This window comes from Sinocyclocheilus grahami, unplaced genomic scaffold (assembly GCF_001515645.1).
Source record: "Sinocyclocheilus grahami isolate Dianchi unplaced genomic scaffold, SAMN03320097.WGS_v1.1 scaffold230.1, whole genome shotgun sequence".
Lineage (NCBI taxonomy): Eukaryota > Metazoa > Chordata > Actinopteri > Cypriniformes > Cyprinidae > Sinocyclocheilus > Sinocyclocheilus grahami.
In genome coordinates this window covers 557,362-574,446 of record NW_015505409.1, presented here as the reverse complement: position 1 = coordinate 574,446, position 17,085 = coordinate 557,362, and the positions used below count along the sequence as shown (strand labels likewise).

Here is a 17,085-nt window from a genome sequence, read left to right as displayed (position 1 = left end):
GATAGGCCTTTTAATTGCAGAGAACCTCCTAACAAGACAAAAATTCATATAACTAACTTAAAAGCTGTTTAAGCACAGTCACAGAGTACAATAAATGTTTCCTAGCCATCTTTATTTATTAAATAAATTAATATTTATTAAAAAAACTTTATAAAATGGACCACTGATGTTTATTTCCTAGTTGTGTTTTCAATCAAAAATAATATTTTTTATTTTCAGATCCTCTGCCTCTGAAAGAAAGCCTCCGATCAGGGTCAAGTGGCCTTAAACCAGCTTCCTCCAGTGCTATTTTAGTTAACTAGTTATTCAGGCATCCCACTGACTATTTGATTTTGAAAACATAGTTTTGTAAATTCATCTGCCGTTTAAGCAGAAAGCTTATATTTTTTCTTTTATATTCTTGGTGTAGGCGGTGCTGCTAACCAAATTGACTTACATTACTGGCAAATGGCCAAACAAGAAGCCAAAAATACACCGAGCTTGCTAAGATAGGCCTTTTAATTGCAGAGAACCTCCTAACAAGACAAAAATTCATATAACTAACTTAAAAGCTCATGTTGAAATCCTCCTAATGACTGATGAAATTCTGTGTCAGGGTTCAGCATTTTTTTGTTGGTTTGTTTTGTTTTTATTTTCTCATGTCTTGTCTTGCTGTCCCGTTAAAATATCTTAATTAAAACAAGATTTAAGAAGCAAAATTGCATTTTAAAATAAGACACAGTCTCTTCAATTAAGTTTATTTTTCTTGACTCATTGACAAATAGTTTTTCATCTCAACAGGGTAAGAAAAAACAATTTAATTCCAGATATATTTTTGACACTACAATAACATATGTTGTTTTGAACATGTTTAGATATTTTTACAGGAAAACAAGACCAAAATACTCCATCTATCCATTCTCCAAACTGCTTGTCCTGTGTAGGGTCACGTACCCCCAACCCAAAGCATGACAAAACTACTAACGGAGAAAAATATTTTTTTTGTGGTGCAGTTTGAAAAGGTTTGTCCCATTGATTATTTGTGTGCACATGCAATTTCCACACTCTCCTTTCACTCTCTCATACACTCTTTAACTACTAATCTCTCTCTATCCCACTTTTTCCTCTTTATTCTTGTGTGTTGTGTTGGATTATGAAAAGATGGCGTAAAAGATGTTTCTAGGTCATGGCACTCCTTGCCGAAGCAGCATTTCCTGAGGGTTGTGCCAGTGTTGCATTAACGGTTAAGCATAGGTGTCAACACAATACATTTTGTGCATTTTCATTTCTTTGTCATCGGATATTGCATTAAACGTTTAATGCAAAAATTGTTAAAGTGAGTAAGCAGCACCTCAGTTTGAACCGTTTACGCCGTAGTCCAAAGCAGAAGGATTATTGACTGGACTAAGGTGGAGATCGACAGCTGATTTGTATATAATTAAACTAAAACAGCTCTGATGCACCCAGAATCTTCATCATTGTAAAGGTTGGCGTGAGAAACAATTGCAGGCAGTTACTGAATGAGCGTGTAGCTCTAGATGATGAACAGGTTCTGTGGCGCATCAACAGATTCCTGTGACTGTGTTTGTTAAGTTGGGTAAAAAAAAAAGGATGAAAATGTATGAGTTTTATCAAACACATTCCATATAGCATGATGATTCTACACATTTTCACTGTGAAAGTAAAGGGAATCGGATCGGGGGAGATGGTAACCTTTTACTTTTTTAATACAGATGTACCTGGTTTAAGAAACATATGGTTTATACCACTAATAAACCTAAAGATTACATCATAATATTAAATTTAATACAAGACAGAGTTACAGTCAGTGTAACAGTTGAAAAAAATAAATGTATTCACTGTGTCTCAAGTAAGATCACATTTCATAGTAATATTTTGCTTTAATATAATAATGTCACTGAATAGTTTGACATTTTAAAGGAAATATTTTAGCTGTCAGGGAATAACATGTTTAAAGCAAAAGTCTGGATGGGACTTTTCAACTGTATACTGTGATTTTTGGCAGATTTTTGATCACGAAGCACACAGCATGTGGTATCTCTGCTGGCTTTGGTGAAGTGTAATGTGTCTGGAGAAGTGCCAATGTTTTATTCATTTGACCGAGAGGGAGAGAGAGAAAGAGAGAGAATATTTAATTAATGTCGGTGGTCTTTTTCCATTTTTCCAGGCTTGTAAATACAGTTTACTTTTTTAAAAATCACTCATTTTAAACTTTTTGTTGATTGTGTTCAAAACAGTTTGCCGTTTCACAAAAAGGCAATGAACAAATGTTCTGCTTGTATGATACTTTTAATATTGTTTATTATTATTCAATAAAACTTTGTGATTTGTGCCAGGCATTAAAGATGCATTAAACTTTTTCAACCAGCTTTGTATCGTTTCAGTGTCAATAGTATATGTAAATGAACTATGTGTATTCTTTATCCATGTAACGTGCAACCAGGACTCCTGTTTTATTTGTCAGCAAAAATCCATGTGAACTAAAAAAAAAAAAAAGAGAGAAAGGAAAAAGAAAAATATATTTAAAATTATGTATAGGCCTTCTTACAGGAGCCTCTAGTCTATAAAAAGCTTTTTTGAGTTGAGATCACATGACCAGCCCAATACTACTTAGCATTGTCAGACACTTTCAGTTACAGAATAAATTAGTCATGGACTAAAGCAATCATAAATACAGCATAATACCTGGCAACTAAAACACGCTTTTTGTTTTCTTCCACAGGTTCTTCTGTTTCCATCAATAACTTCATGGAGAGAGAAAACCGTTTTGCAAGTGTACATTAGCAAATTTCATCTGGAAGACAAGAGTCAAGATAAACAATATCTTGATGGTAAGCTAGTTATTGACCTTCAAGGACTGGCTAGCTGTAAGAACATTACTGCAGCATCTATTGGCTGCCAATCAACACCGGTGGCTTGCCATCAAAGATTTGTGAGTAGTGGCTAACCACTAGCATTAGGTGGTTAGCGTGTGGTGTCCAGTAGAATCTCTGTGGGTGTTTCGAGTGTAGAAGACACGAATGGGACACGCTAGCCTTTCCAGACGGCCTGAATGGGAGAAGGAGTGAGCATGGACAACCTTTCGGAGTTTGGAGGCCTTTGTCCGTCCACCCGGAGGGAATGGGAGTGAGTCTACACTAGCATGTGCTTTCTGCACATTTAGAATTCATTTTCCATGTTATATATATTTTGTACGATTTTCAGAGTTCCAAAAATAAATTTTAAATGGAAACCATTTTCCTGTGATTTCCTCTCAGCACAGGCAGCTGTGTGGATGATTTAATGGATGAAGATGAGAAAGACAGAGCAAAAAGGTCTGTGTGTTTAGCTCTTCATAGTCGTAGTACACATTATTGTGCAATGCTGAATAATAAAATCCCCACATTAGACTGTAAACCTTTAAACTTTAATTGTGTCCAGAGGTGAAAATGAAGAAATCACACCTCTAAAAGCTCTTCACACTTTCACTCAACACAACAGATCTTCCTTGAGAAAAAGTGTCTAGGGCTGAGAGAGAAAGAAGGAGAGTAATGAAAATTGGAGATAATTGAAAGGGTTGAAAGGATTTTGAAATATATATATATATATATACAGTATCTCACAGAAGTGAGTACACCCCTCACATTTTTGTAAATATTTTATTATATATTTTCATGTGACAACACTGAAGAAATGACACTTTGCTACAATGTAAAGTAGTGAGTGTACAGCTTGTATAACAGTGTAAATTTGCTGTCCCCTCAAAATAACTCAACACACAGCCATTAATGTCTAAACCGCTGGCCACAAAAGTGAGTACACCCCTAAGTGAAAATGTCCAAATTGGGCCCAAAGTGTCAATATTTTGTGTGGCCACCATATGAGGTGCCATGTTGAACTTCCAGTGACCAGTATGAGAAACACCAAATTTAACACACCTGCTCCCCATTCACACCTGAGACCTTGTAACACTAATGAGTCACATGACACCGGGGAGAGAAAATAGCTAATTGGGCCCAACTTGGACATTTTCACTTAGAAGTGTACTCACTTTTGTGGCCAGCGGTTTAGACATTAATGGCTGTGTGTGGAGTTATTTTGAGGGGACAGCAAATTTACACTGTTATACAAGCTGTACACTCACTACTTTACATTGTAGCAAAGTGTCATTTCTTCAGTGTTGTCACATGAAAAGATATAATAAAATATTTACAAAAATGTGAGGGGTGTACTCACTTCTGTGAGATACTGTATATACCATAATTTTTAGTACTGTTTTGCTTTTACTCGTTTTTGTCAGTTTGCATGACGTTGTGCACCACAGAAGGACTGTTACCAGCACAGGTGTTTGCAATTGTACTCATTAGGTAATGTTTCCCAAGTGTCAGGAATGTCTGAAATAAGAGAGCGTTTACACCCTATAGTAATCTTTCATTTGGAGACTTTATATAAACCATTAGCTGGAAGCCTATCCTCAGCTGTAACTGAATTGAAATTTGTAAAATTGTTGTAGCATATAAGAGTGTGTAGTAGACATGTGTTTGTATTGCATTAGTTATCTGGGATTCTCATTAGAAATCATACACAAACACCATCATCCCATTCAGACGTTTTCTTTTCGAAGATGCCTTCTTGTACTTTCAAAGCAGAATTATCATTAAAACTATGTCATTAAAAACTATTTTAATCCATTTGATATGTTTGTGTGTAGTCAGCATATGTACATTTATTTTCAACGCATGCTTTTTGTCTGTCTCTCTCACTTTCTCTGCAGGGCGTCCCGTAATAAATCAGAGAAGAAGAGAAGAGACCAGTTCAATGTTCTCATTAAAGAGCTGTGTACAATGCTGCAGGGTCAAGGTCACCCTCGCAAGATGGACAAATCCACCATCCTGCAGAGAACCATTGACTTCCTGCAGAAACAGAAAGGTGAGGGAGAAAGGTCACATTAAATAAAACCAGATGGAAAAATAAATGTAGTTTGAAGGACATTTATGTTGGCTCCTAACACTTGTCAAATTTCTTCTCCCAACCTCCCATGTTTCACTGCCATTGCCTTTTTATGTTTTAATATTATTTAATAGGGCTGCACGATTAATCGCAAGCGATATTTAACGCGCATCTTATCAGTAAAGCCGGTTCTTTAATCAGCGGTAAATCTCCATCACCTGCGTGCTTTCACATTGAGCAGCATTAACTACACAGAGCCGTTGTTCACTGAGGAGCTGCGCCAAACCACGTTCATATTCGCGGGATTTTTAGCGCAGCTCCTCAGTGAACAACGGCTCTGTGTAGTTAATACTGCTCCATGTGAAAGCCCGCAGGTGATGGAGATTTACCGCTGATTACAGAACCGGCTTTCTGACAAGATGCGCGTTAAATATCGCATGCGATTAATCGTGCAGCCCTATTATCTAATATGATTTATTTTGGATATTTCAACAAATGATTTAAAAAAATTAAAATAAAATAAATTATATTCAACTCTCTTTCAAAACATCATCTCTCAGTAAAACGGCACCTGAAGTCGTGAATCATGATTTGTGACCCTGGACCACAAAACCTATCATAAGGGTCCATTTTTCGAAATTGAGATTCATACATCATCTGAAAGCTGAATAAATAAGCTTTCCATTGCTGTATGGTTTGTTAGGATATGACAATATTTGGCCGAGATGCAACTATACAGATTGAAAATCTGGAATCTGAGGGTGCAAAAAATAAAAATATTGAGAAAATCGCCTTTAAAGCTGTCCGAATTAAGTTCTTAGCAATGCATATTACTAATCAAAAATTAAGTTTTGATATATTTACGGTAGGAAATTTACTAAATATCTTAATGGAACATGATCTTTACTTAATATCCTAATGATTTTTGGCATAAAAGGAAAATCGATGATTTTGACCCATACAGTGTATTTTTGGCTATTGCTACAAATATACCTGTGCTTCTTATGACTGGTTTTGTGGTCCAGGGTCACATTTTGTTCCTCATATTTGTATGTGCAAGGAATATTCTGCATATATGTGGTCGCATGCAGTTCTAGAGAGGAATTTTTTTTTAAAATTCAGATAAACTTGATTTTCCAGAGAGGTAAACCTCATTAGAAGACAAGCGAGTTGCAGATGTTTTGTTTGGTAGATGGTTTGATTTTATTCAGATCGGTTTGTATTATCAGTGCCACAATTGATTTAAACTTTGACTGCGTTTTATTTAGCTAATGCCAGGGTTTACACATATTTTGGACTTTGATTAAAACAGAATAATTTATTTTTGCATTGGTGAGAGAAGCTAACTTCTTCAAGCTCCTGGGAGTATCACTTCTAACACCTTTGTGTGCTAGGAGCTGCTTTGTGATGGGCACAGTTCCATTTCCTGTCTGAATCCAGGGCACAGTTGTCAGGCCATCGGCAGAACGTTTACTGGCAGCAGATTTCACTGCCACTATAAACAATCCCAGTGCCGTTTCCAACTTCCTTACTGTTTGATTGAAATTTCTTTTCATTTTCACCCATTCCATCCAAACCTGTTAGTCCACACAATTACTTTCTCAGTCATTCCACAATCAAGCTCTCACAACATTTTCCCGCTGTTTGATGTTTTCCAGAGATCACAGCGCAAACAGAATCCTGTGAGGTCCGGCAGGACTGGAAGCCTTCTTTCCTCAGCAACGAGGAATTCACCCAGTTAATGCTGGAGGTAAAGGAATCTTGTAACCGTCATATCTGCTTCATCAACCTTCAGTTTCTCTGTTGCCCTGTGGGAATACTCCACACTCCAGCTGTATTTCTTAAGTACCTTGCTGTCAACACATCATGTATTTAGCGAGGCTATGAGATGCCTTATAGCCCTGCTTCAGGCATTACTGTGGAGACCACTTAAAAATAAACATTACAAACAAAGGAAACTCATGTAAGCTTAACTTCAATCATGTAGCAGAAATACAGGATGTTAATAAAGAGAGTCAGGCTGACCTGCCCACAGCATTCCTAAAGCCTTAAAACCGGAAGTTGAGCTTTATGGGGCATTTTTGAATTATCCCCAGAGTTTTCAGCATTAAGGAAACATTCACACTCGAACACTTCCTTTCAAAAACAACCTCTTCTCGGTTCCCAGTCTTAGATTTGCCAAGGTACAAGTCCAGTGAATAAGGCATGTAAAAGCAGCAATGTGGGAGATGGTATGGGTTGGGGAATCCCTCATTTGTTTCTTGTTGCATAAAGAAAACAATGAAAAAAAAAACAGTGCGACCTCAAGAGGCTGATAGACAACATTCTTCAGCTACCAAGGTTTTTCATAAGCAGCTTTCTCAGTTATGATGAATTGAATACCCATTTATTACATTGTGTGAGGACAAGACCAATATTCAAAGTTCAGTTCAGTCATTCACTGAATAATGACTGATGATTCAATACTGACGGAATTTTCATTTTTAGATAAACTATTTCTTAAATAACAAAAGGAACATTGTCATCAGTATATTATGAGAATTTCTGCAGATTCATAACGGAATTTTTTTTGTGTTATGACAGGCATTGGATGGTTTCCTAATAGCTCTTACCACAGATGGGAACATCATATATGTATCTGACAGTGTCTCGTCTCTCATTGGTCATCTACCGGTAAGTGAGGGATGGGATTCCAATGCAATAAACCCCAATCCAATGTATCCAAGAGGACTTGATTTCATGCTTTACTTTACCTCTGAGAATGCCATGACTAGTCTGACAAATTAGTCAGATTAGTAATATAATTGTCATGTTTTTCTAAACTTAGATAAGGTAGCCACACACAGCAGGTTTTCTGTAGGCTGTTGACAACAGTCCTTAGGAAATGCATAATTTTTTTTTTAGACCTTCAATTGTATTTGTACAGTATCTAAAAATCATGAAATATCAAGTGCTATGGCTCATGGAATATTTTTCTGAAATTGTCTGAAAAATATACCCCCAACTGAAGTGGAAGGTTATTGGCAGTTAAGTGGTTTCACTTATTACAGAAAAAAAGCCTATTTCATAAACCTGAATCAGTGTTCCTCTCTTCTTAATGCTGCACATGCTAAATCACATGCTGCCAGTCTAATGAGATTTGCTTCCAAACTTTACCTTTATTTCGGTTCCTGCTGTGTGTGAGTTACAAATGCGGTTGGATGATACTGATGGATACTTTCATAACTGTCAAACCCACCTTGACCTTTGGCCTTATTAAGCAGAGATGAGGGCTTAGCAGACCCTTGTTATTGAGGAACAGAACAAGCTGAACTCAGGTGGCACTGAAGGCCATGTAGCCATTATGGATCTACTCAGATTGTGCTAATACTCTTAAGATTTTCTTGAGATGGTGGTTGGGTTGGATGGAACTACTAGCTCCTATAACAGCAGAAAGCTGCCTCTATCCACAAGGCAGTTTTAGAATTATTTTTGTACTATTATAGTATTATTAATATTTTGAATAGTATTTGATATAGTTTCAGTCATTTAGTTTTTATTAGTTTTACATAATATTTGATGTGTGATTGAGATTTAATGAGTTTTAGTCATTTTAGCTTATGTATTTCAGTTAGTTGGCACCATTTCTAATTGATTTCAGCTTTATTCAAACGGACCTATTTCACATTTATAATTTTCATTAAAAAAACACTTATCTATGTCACGATCACTACTGTGAGGAGCACGGAGAGAGGAACGAGGAGACGTGGAGTAAACTTCAAACGAACAGACTTTAATAAACATCCAAAGAACCAGGAACACACACGTAGCGGGGAAAGACGAACATTCAATACCAGACGCTAGACTTAGGAAAACACAGGGCTAAAGTAATGGGACTAATCAATGAAATTAACTGGAAACACCTGGAACCCTGGGTCGTGGAGCACGTGGGGGGAGGAAAGCACACAGATAGAGTCCAGGGGCATGACATATCGCCCCCCTCCCGGAAGGCGCGTCATCGTGCTGTAGAACAACAGAGGGGGGGCATGGGTGGAAACTTGGAAGGAGGAAGAACACCCGGGCGGGGCCCGGCAGAATCCAGGGAGGTGACAGGAAGGACTTGGAGTAGGAGGGGCCAAGCAGGACCCAGGCCACAGCCATGATGGCGACCCACGGTGAAGCCGACGGAGGGAGGAGCCATGGAGGAGGAATGGCCGCCGACTCCAGGGGAACCCCCAACGGCGGCGGAGCAGGTGGCGGAGGAGCCCGAGGCGGAGACGGAGACCTGATGAGCCAGGGCGCCGGCGACTGACGTGGAGACGTGGATCCGAAAGGCCGCGGTGGAGCTGGAGCGACAGAGGACTGAGCCTGATGAGCCAGGGCGCCGGCGACTGACGTGGAGACATGGATCCGAAAGGCCGCGGTGGAGCTGGAGCGACAGAGGACTGAGGAGGAGCCAAAGGGATGAAGGAGCCTGACTGAGCCGGAGGGACAAAGGGACGAGGCGCAGCCGGAGGAGTGGAGTACCGAGGCGCAGGATGTCGACGCCAGACCAAGGCTGAGCCGGAGGCACGAGGGACAAGGGACAAGGGACGCTAGTGGACTGCCGGGCCACGGCAGAGAGGAGGGAGCTAGGAGCCATGGTGGAGCCGACAGGTCCACGGGCCGATGCGGAGTCTAGGGCTTAGCGGTTGAAGGCGGAGCCAAGGGATACTCCAGCCACGGCGACGCTGGAGGAAGGCAGTCCATTTGTGAGCCTCCGGGCTTAACTTGGGACCAGGAGCCCTCTCAGGGCTGGACGTGGGAACAGGAGCCTTCTCTGGGCTAGACATGGGAACAGGAACTTTCTCTGGGCTAGACATGGGAACAAGAAATTTCTCTGGGCCAGCCATGGGAACAGGAACTTTCTCGGGGCTAAACTCGGGGACTGTAGCCTTCTCTGGGCTAAACTCGGGGACTGGAACCCTCTATTTACTGGACTGGGAAACAGGAGCCCACTCAGGGCTGGACGTGACCAGCGGGGACGAAGGAGAGAGGAGAGGGGGCAAGTCCGCTTCCAGCTCTGTTTCCCAGTCTATAAGGTCCCCCTCGAAGTCCAGCAGTCCCACATGTATAATCGGCTCACCCTCAGCCGCGGTGCAGTGGGCGGAGCTCCACTCCACGCTCTCTCTGTCCGCGGCATTCTCCCTCGTGGCGGGCTCGGTTGCCGGCTCTCGCACCTTGACTGATGTCACTTGCAGCTCCGGCTCCGCGGCAATTCGTTGCTCTGTCGCTACTGGTTGAAAATGTGAAAAGGATCCATTACCGAAAGCTATTTTTAATAGATTTAGTTTTAGTAGCAACACTGCCACAAGGTGGTTTATTTTGATGGTGTAATTTTAATTGATAACCACAAATACTACTGCTGCTAATGCTACTACTACTTTTAATAATAATGTTACTATTTAAAATTATTTTAAAAAATGATATGTGAAAAGTGTTAGATTTCTTGTGAAATTATGTTGTACGTAAGTGCTTAATATTGTGGGAAATGTAGTGCATTGTGTAGCACTAATGAAAGAGAGCAAGGAGTGATGTTGTTATGGATACTGCTGTGTCTCAGTCAGATATGGTGGACCAGAACATTTTGAACTTCCTGCCAGAACGAGAACATGGAGAGGTGTATAAACTTCTGTCATCACACATGCTGTTGACAGAGCCTTCTGCTGTGGACCTACTCAACAGCAGTGAGTATACATACAGTATACATGCATGCACAGATCAACACACAATCTATCACACACACTCGCACACAGATGTATGCAGTATGCTGTGAGTGCGTGCTGTCTTAGTGGCAGGATGTAGTGTGCTCTATGATTACACTAATGGCTAATTATAGAGGCTCAGTGCGTACAGTGTAACACAGATTATCTGTTACAACACTCTGATAATCCCACATACATCTCTTACCCTGACCCCAATCCCTAAAACGCACACACACGCTCACCAATACTAAGAGATAATAATACTGGTTGAAAAAACAGTCACTGTTGATTATTTATCTTATTCGATCAACAGAACCACCTCTGTTTCACTGGTCACACTCGCTTGTGCACAAACACACACACATAGAGACTGTTGTACAGTCAGTCAGGTCATTGTACTCTATTTTAGGATAATCATCAAAGTCACACTGGGGCCACAGCCATAATAGAACATTAGCCTCAACCTTGTGTATTCGTCTGACAAACCGAATTCTTGTTATATCAGCTGCTAATAGTCTCTTTCCTTTCCCTGTGCACTCTTTTTCTTTTCTTTCTTTCATTCAGATGAGACACGCGTCGAGTTCTGCTGTCATTTAGCAAGGGGAAACATTGACCCAAAAGAACCGCCCACATACGAATATGTCAAATTTGTTGGAGATTTCAAGTTTCATAATAACGGTGGGTTTTTATTTGTCACTTTTAGTACTCCCAGCCACATGTAACAAACAGAGACACTAATAATTGATGGATGGATACATTTTTTATTATGTGATACTAGAAGTAAACTTCAGCTGTGATAACAAGCATTTGGAATGAACACGCATTTGTTTTTCTTTCTGTGCATTTGGTTGAGGAAGAGATTTCATGAGGAGGAGGCATTTGCCTATGTTGGAATTATTGGTCCGTTTCCTCATTTGCATGTAGAATGTCATTGTGAGGTTACATCTTTGCGAATAGGAAATGTGAAAATGAGAAGAATCTTGGAATTGAAATAGACAGGAAACATTCAAGCCATGGCCAGAACTATGCTAGTTCTTTGTAAACACTTATTTGCAATAAATTTAAATACTTTATTATTTACTATCTTATTTGTTTAGTATAAAATAATTCAAATATACTTGAATTCCCTAGTGAAAAATAAATGTACTAAAATGTATTTGAAATGCTAAGTATACTACAGATACATTAAAATGTTTATGTGCCTAATAAAAATACCCTTTATATTCGAAAAATAAAATACCCTTTATACTCAATTGTACTTTTAATTGTGCGGAAGTAGTGTTGACGTACTAAAGATATACTGAAATATATTTGTTTATGCTAAAGTGGAACTATTGCAAATATACTTTAGGTACACTTCAAATATCTTGCATTTAAAGATCAATGGCCACGTACACACTGCAAGTTTCAGGAGTGACAGCCGCATTAAATGCGGGAGTGAGTCCCATAAATTATCGTTCTGTGTGTGAACGGAACAGCAGTCACTCCCGCATTTGTAACCATAGAAACATTTTGGCATCTTGCGGGAGTGAATAAGAATTTAGCCATTTGGTATCTGCCATTTTTCGGCTAAAGTCTTTTTTTTGTCCGTCGATTTTAACTAAGCTAATCTATTTTAATGCTCATAGATGTGCTGTGTTTTGTTTATGCTCCGGAGGCTGCTTAAGAGAGCGCTGTCTTGCCGTTTTGCCATGTCTTTTTGGCATGTTGTTTGGTCTTAGCTCATAAAGCTAGGCACTTAATGGAGTTAATATAGTGGTCTGTTGCAGATATGAGATAAATGTTTTTTTTTTGGTGTTTTAAAACATAAAGCATTTGGGTGTTTTTTGTGCTTGGCCTTGTTTGTTGTTATTTTTTGTCTATGAAGATCTGGCAACACTGGCACTTTACCGCAGGGCTTGGGAGTGCAACTAGCCCCGTGTCAAAATGTGCTAAGGTTAAGACTTATTTCACTTTTATTTTCTTGCATCTCACATACAGACTAAGGCACATTTCTGATGCAAGTTTAAATATGTAATTAACAGCTAGTTGTTCAGTTCGGTTCCGTACACACTGCGTAGAATTGAATGTGTGGAGTTAATGCGGTTGTCATTCCCGTATTTTAGTGAATTATGTGTTTACAGAACGCGATTAAGGAGTAAAAGGTGAACTGACAACCTATAATCCTCATCAACAGTGACATTGAAACACATTTTAGGCGTAATATTAAGAAATGTGCATTGTACACAAGTAGTACTCCAAATAAAGTTTAATTATAATTTTTATATCAGTAAGTCTTGACCGAGTCAGTAAATATGTAAATAGATTTGAACTATACTTGGTATGAAATAAATGTATTTTAAATATATTACTTTTTTACTAGGGCTATTATTATTTTAAATACAATTTAAATCACAATATAAAATTAATAATGTTTTTATTGTTTATGTGTGTATGTATATATATATATATATGAGTTTTACAAACATTTTTATTTATTTTACATTTTATTTGAAATATAATTACATTTTAAAATATAATTAAAACTACATTATATTTTTTATTTTTATTTATTTGTCACATACACAGTTTTAGAAAGAATACAATTTCAGCTTCTTAGACTGTGCAGATAGACATATTAAGATGAACATAATAAAAATACTAATAAATCAAAATAGTAATAAAAAAAATAGAAAGAAAAAATAGATTTTAAATTCTTTCAGTGCCATGCTTCCACTAGAAGATAGTAGAATATATGTAAAATGTACCTTGGCCTAAGAATAATACTTGATCTCTAAAATCTGGTCATTGTAGTTTTTTTTTAAACAGAACATGTTTTCTGTGTGTCACAGTGCCTCTGTCCTCAAGTAACGGTTATGAGCTGGCGTTCCCACACACGCTGCAGTCCTCACTAGAGGAGCAGATCTGTCTCGTAGCCACAGTGAGACTCGTGACCCCTCAGTTCCTAAAGGTAACAGAGGAACCACCCCCACATACACACAAACACACTGATTCACATGCACTTAAAAATCAATGCTCACAAATCAGTGCTCACATTCTGCTTGCATTCGTCCTTATGTCAAAGGAAGGACAGATTTATTGTCTGTGTGTGTGTGTTAAAGGATCTGTGCAATGTGGAGGATGTGTGTGATGAATTCACATCAAGACACAGCCTGGAATGGAAATTTCTCTTCTTAGATCATAGGTGAGTCAAATGCTGCTTCATTATGCAAACGACTCCTCTGATGTTGTGATTCTGCGTGGTCTTTTATGCAACACTCATTTACGTCCATTTGAATCATGACTCCTTCTGTTTATGCCATTTGTTTGATTCATTCATTCATCAGTTGCTGACCCACTTACATCTGCTAATGCAGACTTTCCGCTGTCCCACGCACGGCTGCGAGGGTTAGCGATGTCATCAGATGTGCGTGTGCTTGAATCAGTTCTCACACTCGTATTTTAATATGATGTTTTTATTCTGCTGTGGCCATTCATAAATTTCAGCATAGAGATGATTTACTCAGGAGGCATTTGTGACCCCCAGAGAGTTACATAACTGTGTGTGTGCGAGTACTGGATGTTCCTGTTCCCTACAGCGCTATAATTGGACATTCGAGCTGTCTCGTCAAACTCTCTCTTTTAAAGGAGAAGCGTGTAATTTCTCACTCAAAATATTGTGGTTTTCAAACAGGTTTCCCAAATACTCCCTGTGTTTTTCATGCTCAGTCATACAGATAGTCCCGTACCCAAAATAATGCTATTGGTTGAACCAGTGTTGCTGTGTCAAGCCGGTTAAGAAAAGTGTTTTGAAACCCTGTTTACATTGGCAAATCAACCTATAAAATGTACAAATGGTTTACTGTCTCTGTCAAATGTAAATTCATGTCCCAGTCACATTTCCTTGGTTAAATAAATATTACAGAAGTATCAGAAAAAGAAAAAAAATCTATTTGATATTTTTACATTAACAATGTAACCAATATTCTGTTTATTAAAGCCAAGCATGAATCTCATCAAGTTAGTGTTTTTAAGCATTTTACATCTATTGTAAAATAATAACTCAAGGCAGTAACAATTTAAACAATATATTTTATTTGTGAACTTATGTTCAGCTATGCTTTTTAATATTTTTCTAATTTTCTTTTTTTTCCCGGATCATCTGTCATCAAAGCTCAGTAAATATTGGTCACAGACAAAGTAAATTTCACCAAGCTGATTACTCACTAAAACGCCCACAGATCAACAAAGTGGTTAAATCTTAAGTGTGTTGAATTGTTTACTTTTTAAAATTAGTTTGTACTTTTTTTTGTTTTTAATTGAATTGTTTACTTTTTTTTTTAATTAGTCTTCCCATTACCGCCATTATATTGTTCACAAGAGGCGGGATTTATTGCATTAACCAATCACAGCTGAACTAACCAGTCATATCCAATCATATCGCGATGGAGGCATTGCCTCCTCTCATGTGACTTCCCCCCATTCATTCTCAGTTACCCCCCTCCAAACTTATGACACACCATAGGGGGTCTGTTAAAACTCAATGGGCTCAGGGGAGGCGAAAGAGACGCCGACTCCCACTGTAACTTTACCTGCTGGTGTCGCTGTTAGACAATGTTTCTTTAGAAAAACGAGTGATTTATACACTTTTTAATGTTATATTTTGTAATATTGGTATTGTTTTAGTTTTGCACTACTATATATTTTTTTCTCATTTAGTATTTTTAGGAGGCACTGCCTCCCTTGCCTCCTCAGAGGAAACGCCCCTGGTGTGTGTGTGTATTTTTAATGTTTGTATGTTTTATATATATTATTACCATAAAAAATATAATAACTATTCTAAAGTTTGGGGTCATTAAGATTTTTTTTTTTTTTGGGGGAAGTATTTTTATACTACAAGAAAATTACATTTATTTAAAATAGATTAACAGTTATTTTAAAATAAAATAATATTTCAAAGTATTATTGTTTTACTATATTTTTGATTAAGTAATTGTAGCCATGGAGAATCTTAACGTGTCCCTTTATTTACACACAGACACATACATGACTCAGGCAGGCTATGGATACTCATCTTTCTTATTTCAGCGGTTCCCATGGTGATGAGTGTCTGCAGGTTCATCCGAGCCCCCATGATTCGTTCCTTTAGTGTACTGCCAGTTTAATGGGTGTTAAAGTACATATATAAGACTGAGTTCTTGTTTTGTAAAATGGGCCAATACTTGAAATTGTGCATGCACTGGTAGCAGCTCAGTAGAAGCGTATTATGAGTAGATGTACTGAATGTGTGTGTGTGTGTGTTCACAGGGCCTCTCCTATCATTGGGTACCTGCCGTTTGAGGTTTTAGGGACTTCGGGTTACGATTACTACCATGTGGACGATCTGGAGCTGATTGCACAGTGTCATAAACAATGTGAGTGTTATATCTCTCTCGCTCCCTCTCTCTCTCTCTTTAAAAACTAGGTCAGTCTTGGAAATTTTGTTCTGTTTGTGTGAATCACAGAGGAGCTGAAAATGCCCCTACCTGGAAAGATGAAAGACCCTGTAAGAAGCTTTCAAATCATTTTTAGAGACTACTGATCTTATGTATGTGTGTGTGTGTGTGTGTGTGTGTGTGTGTGCACACGCGCGCGCATGTGTGTATTGCAGTGATGCAGTGTGGGAAAGGAAAATCCTGTTACTATCGATTTCTGACTAAAGGGCAGCAGTGGATCTGGCTTCAGACACACTATTACATCACATACCACCAGTGGAACTCCAAACCAGAGTTTATCGTCTGTACACACAGTGTGGTCAGGTAAAAACGCACACAATCATTATTTATCCATGTATGTGGAAAGAATGTGCATGCTACACACTCTCATTTATATGTATATAAAACAAAAAAACAACTTTAAATAAATGCTCACACAAGCACATTCAAGCTTTTTCAAATATTTTAGGATTAATAATATTTGTAACTTACAGATATCTGTGTGTAAATGCCTGTTCATAACTACTTCAAGAGTAGTTAATATTCTTGAACTAGTCAGCACAATTAATTAAGTGTTTTACAGTATGTTTCCATCTAGTGGTTAGATTGTGTTACTACACATCTTAGTTTGGCCTTCAAAATTGAGCATATTCTCAGAAATTCACTACATTCCAGGATCAGTCTAAAGCGTTTCACAATAAATATATGAGTTAAATTACTGAGAAGTAAAAACAAATGTTTCTTCTCTATCTAAAGCTATGCTGAAGTCCGAACAGAAAGAAGGAGAGAGATTGGATTGGAGGAAAGCTCATCTGATATGGCAACATCCTCAATCAAGGTCTACACATGCCCAGGAAACACACACAGTGGTGTTTGTTTAATAAATAGTTTTTCATGTTTAAGAAATTGATTACCCAAGATGTAGATTGATTTTGTTTCTTCTTTGGAACAGATTTGGAGAAATGTAGCATTCCATCACT

The 17,085-nt window shown here is 38.3% G+C and overlaps 1 protein-coding gene across 3 annotated transcripts in view; it reads left to right on the top strand.

Moving 5' to 3' along the window:
• The window catches only part of LOC107597247 (neuronal PAS domain-containing protein 2-like), a 69,104-nt gene that overhangs the window by 45,681 nt on the left and 6,338 nt on the right, over positions 1–17,085 (top strand). For 2 of the 3 annotated variants that reach the window (XM_016288221.1, XM_016288222.1), the window contains exons 2-13: positions 2,723–3,126; positions 3,258–3,314; positions 4,754–4,908; positions 6,588–6,679; positions 7,513–7,602; positions 10,511–10,634; positions 11,217–11,330; positions 13,484–13,602; positions 13,754–13,836; positions 15,939–16,045; positions 16,282–16,429; positions 16,862–16,943. In XM_016288221.1, the coding sequence (XP_016143707.1) occupies positions 3,053–3,126; positions 3,258–3,314; positions 4,754–4,908; positions 6,588–6,679; positions 7,513–7,602; positions 10,511–10,634; positions 11,217–11,330; positions 13,484–13,602; positions 13,754–13,836; positions 15,939–16,045; positions 16,282–16,429; positions 16,862–16,943 (1,245 nt within the window). In that variant the 5' untranslated portion in view covers positions 2,723–3,052. Of the gene's footprint in view, positions 1–2,722; positions 3,127–3,257; positions 3,315–4,753; positions 4,909–6,587; positions 6,680–7,512; positions 7,603–10,510; positions 10,635–11,216; positions 11,331–13,483; positions 13,603–13,753; positions 13,837–15,938; positions 16,046–16,281; positions 16,430–16,861; positions 16,944–17,085 lie in introns of those variants that run through there. The other variant, XM_016288223.1, reaches the window with a different exon arrangement.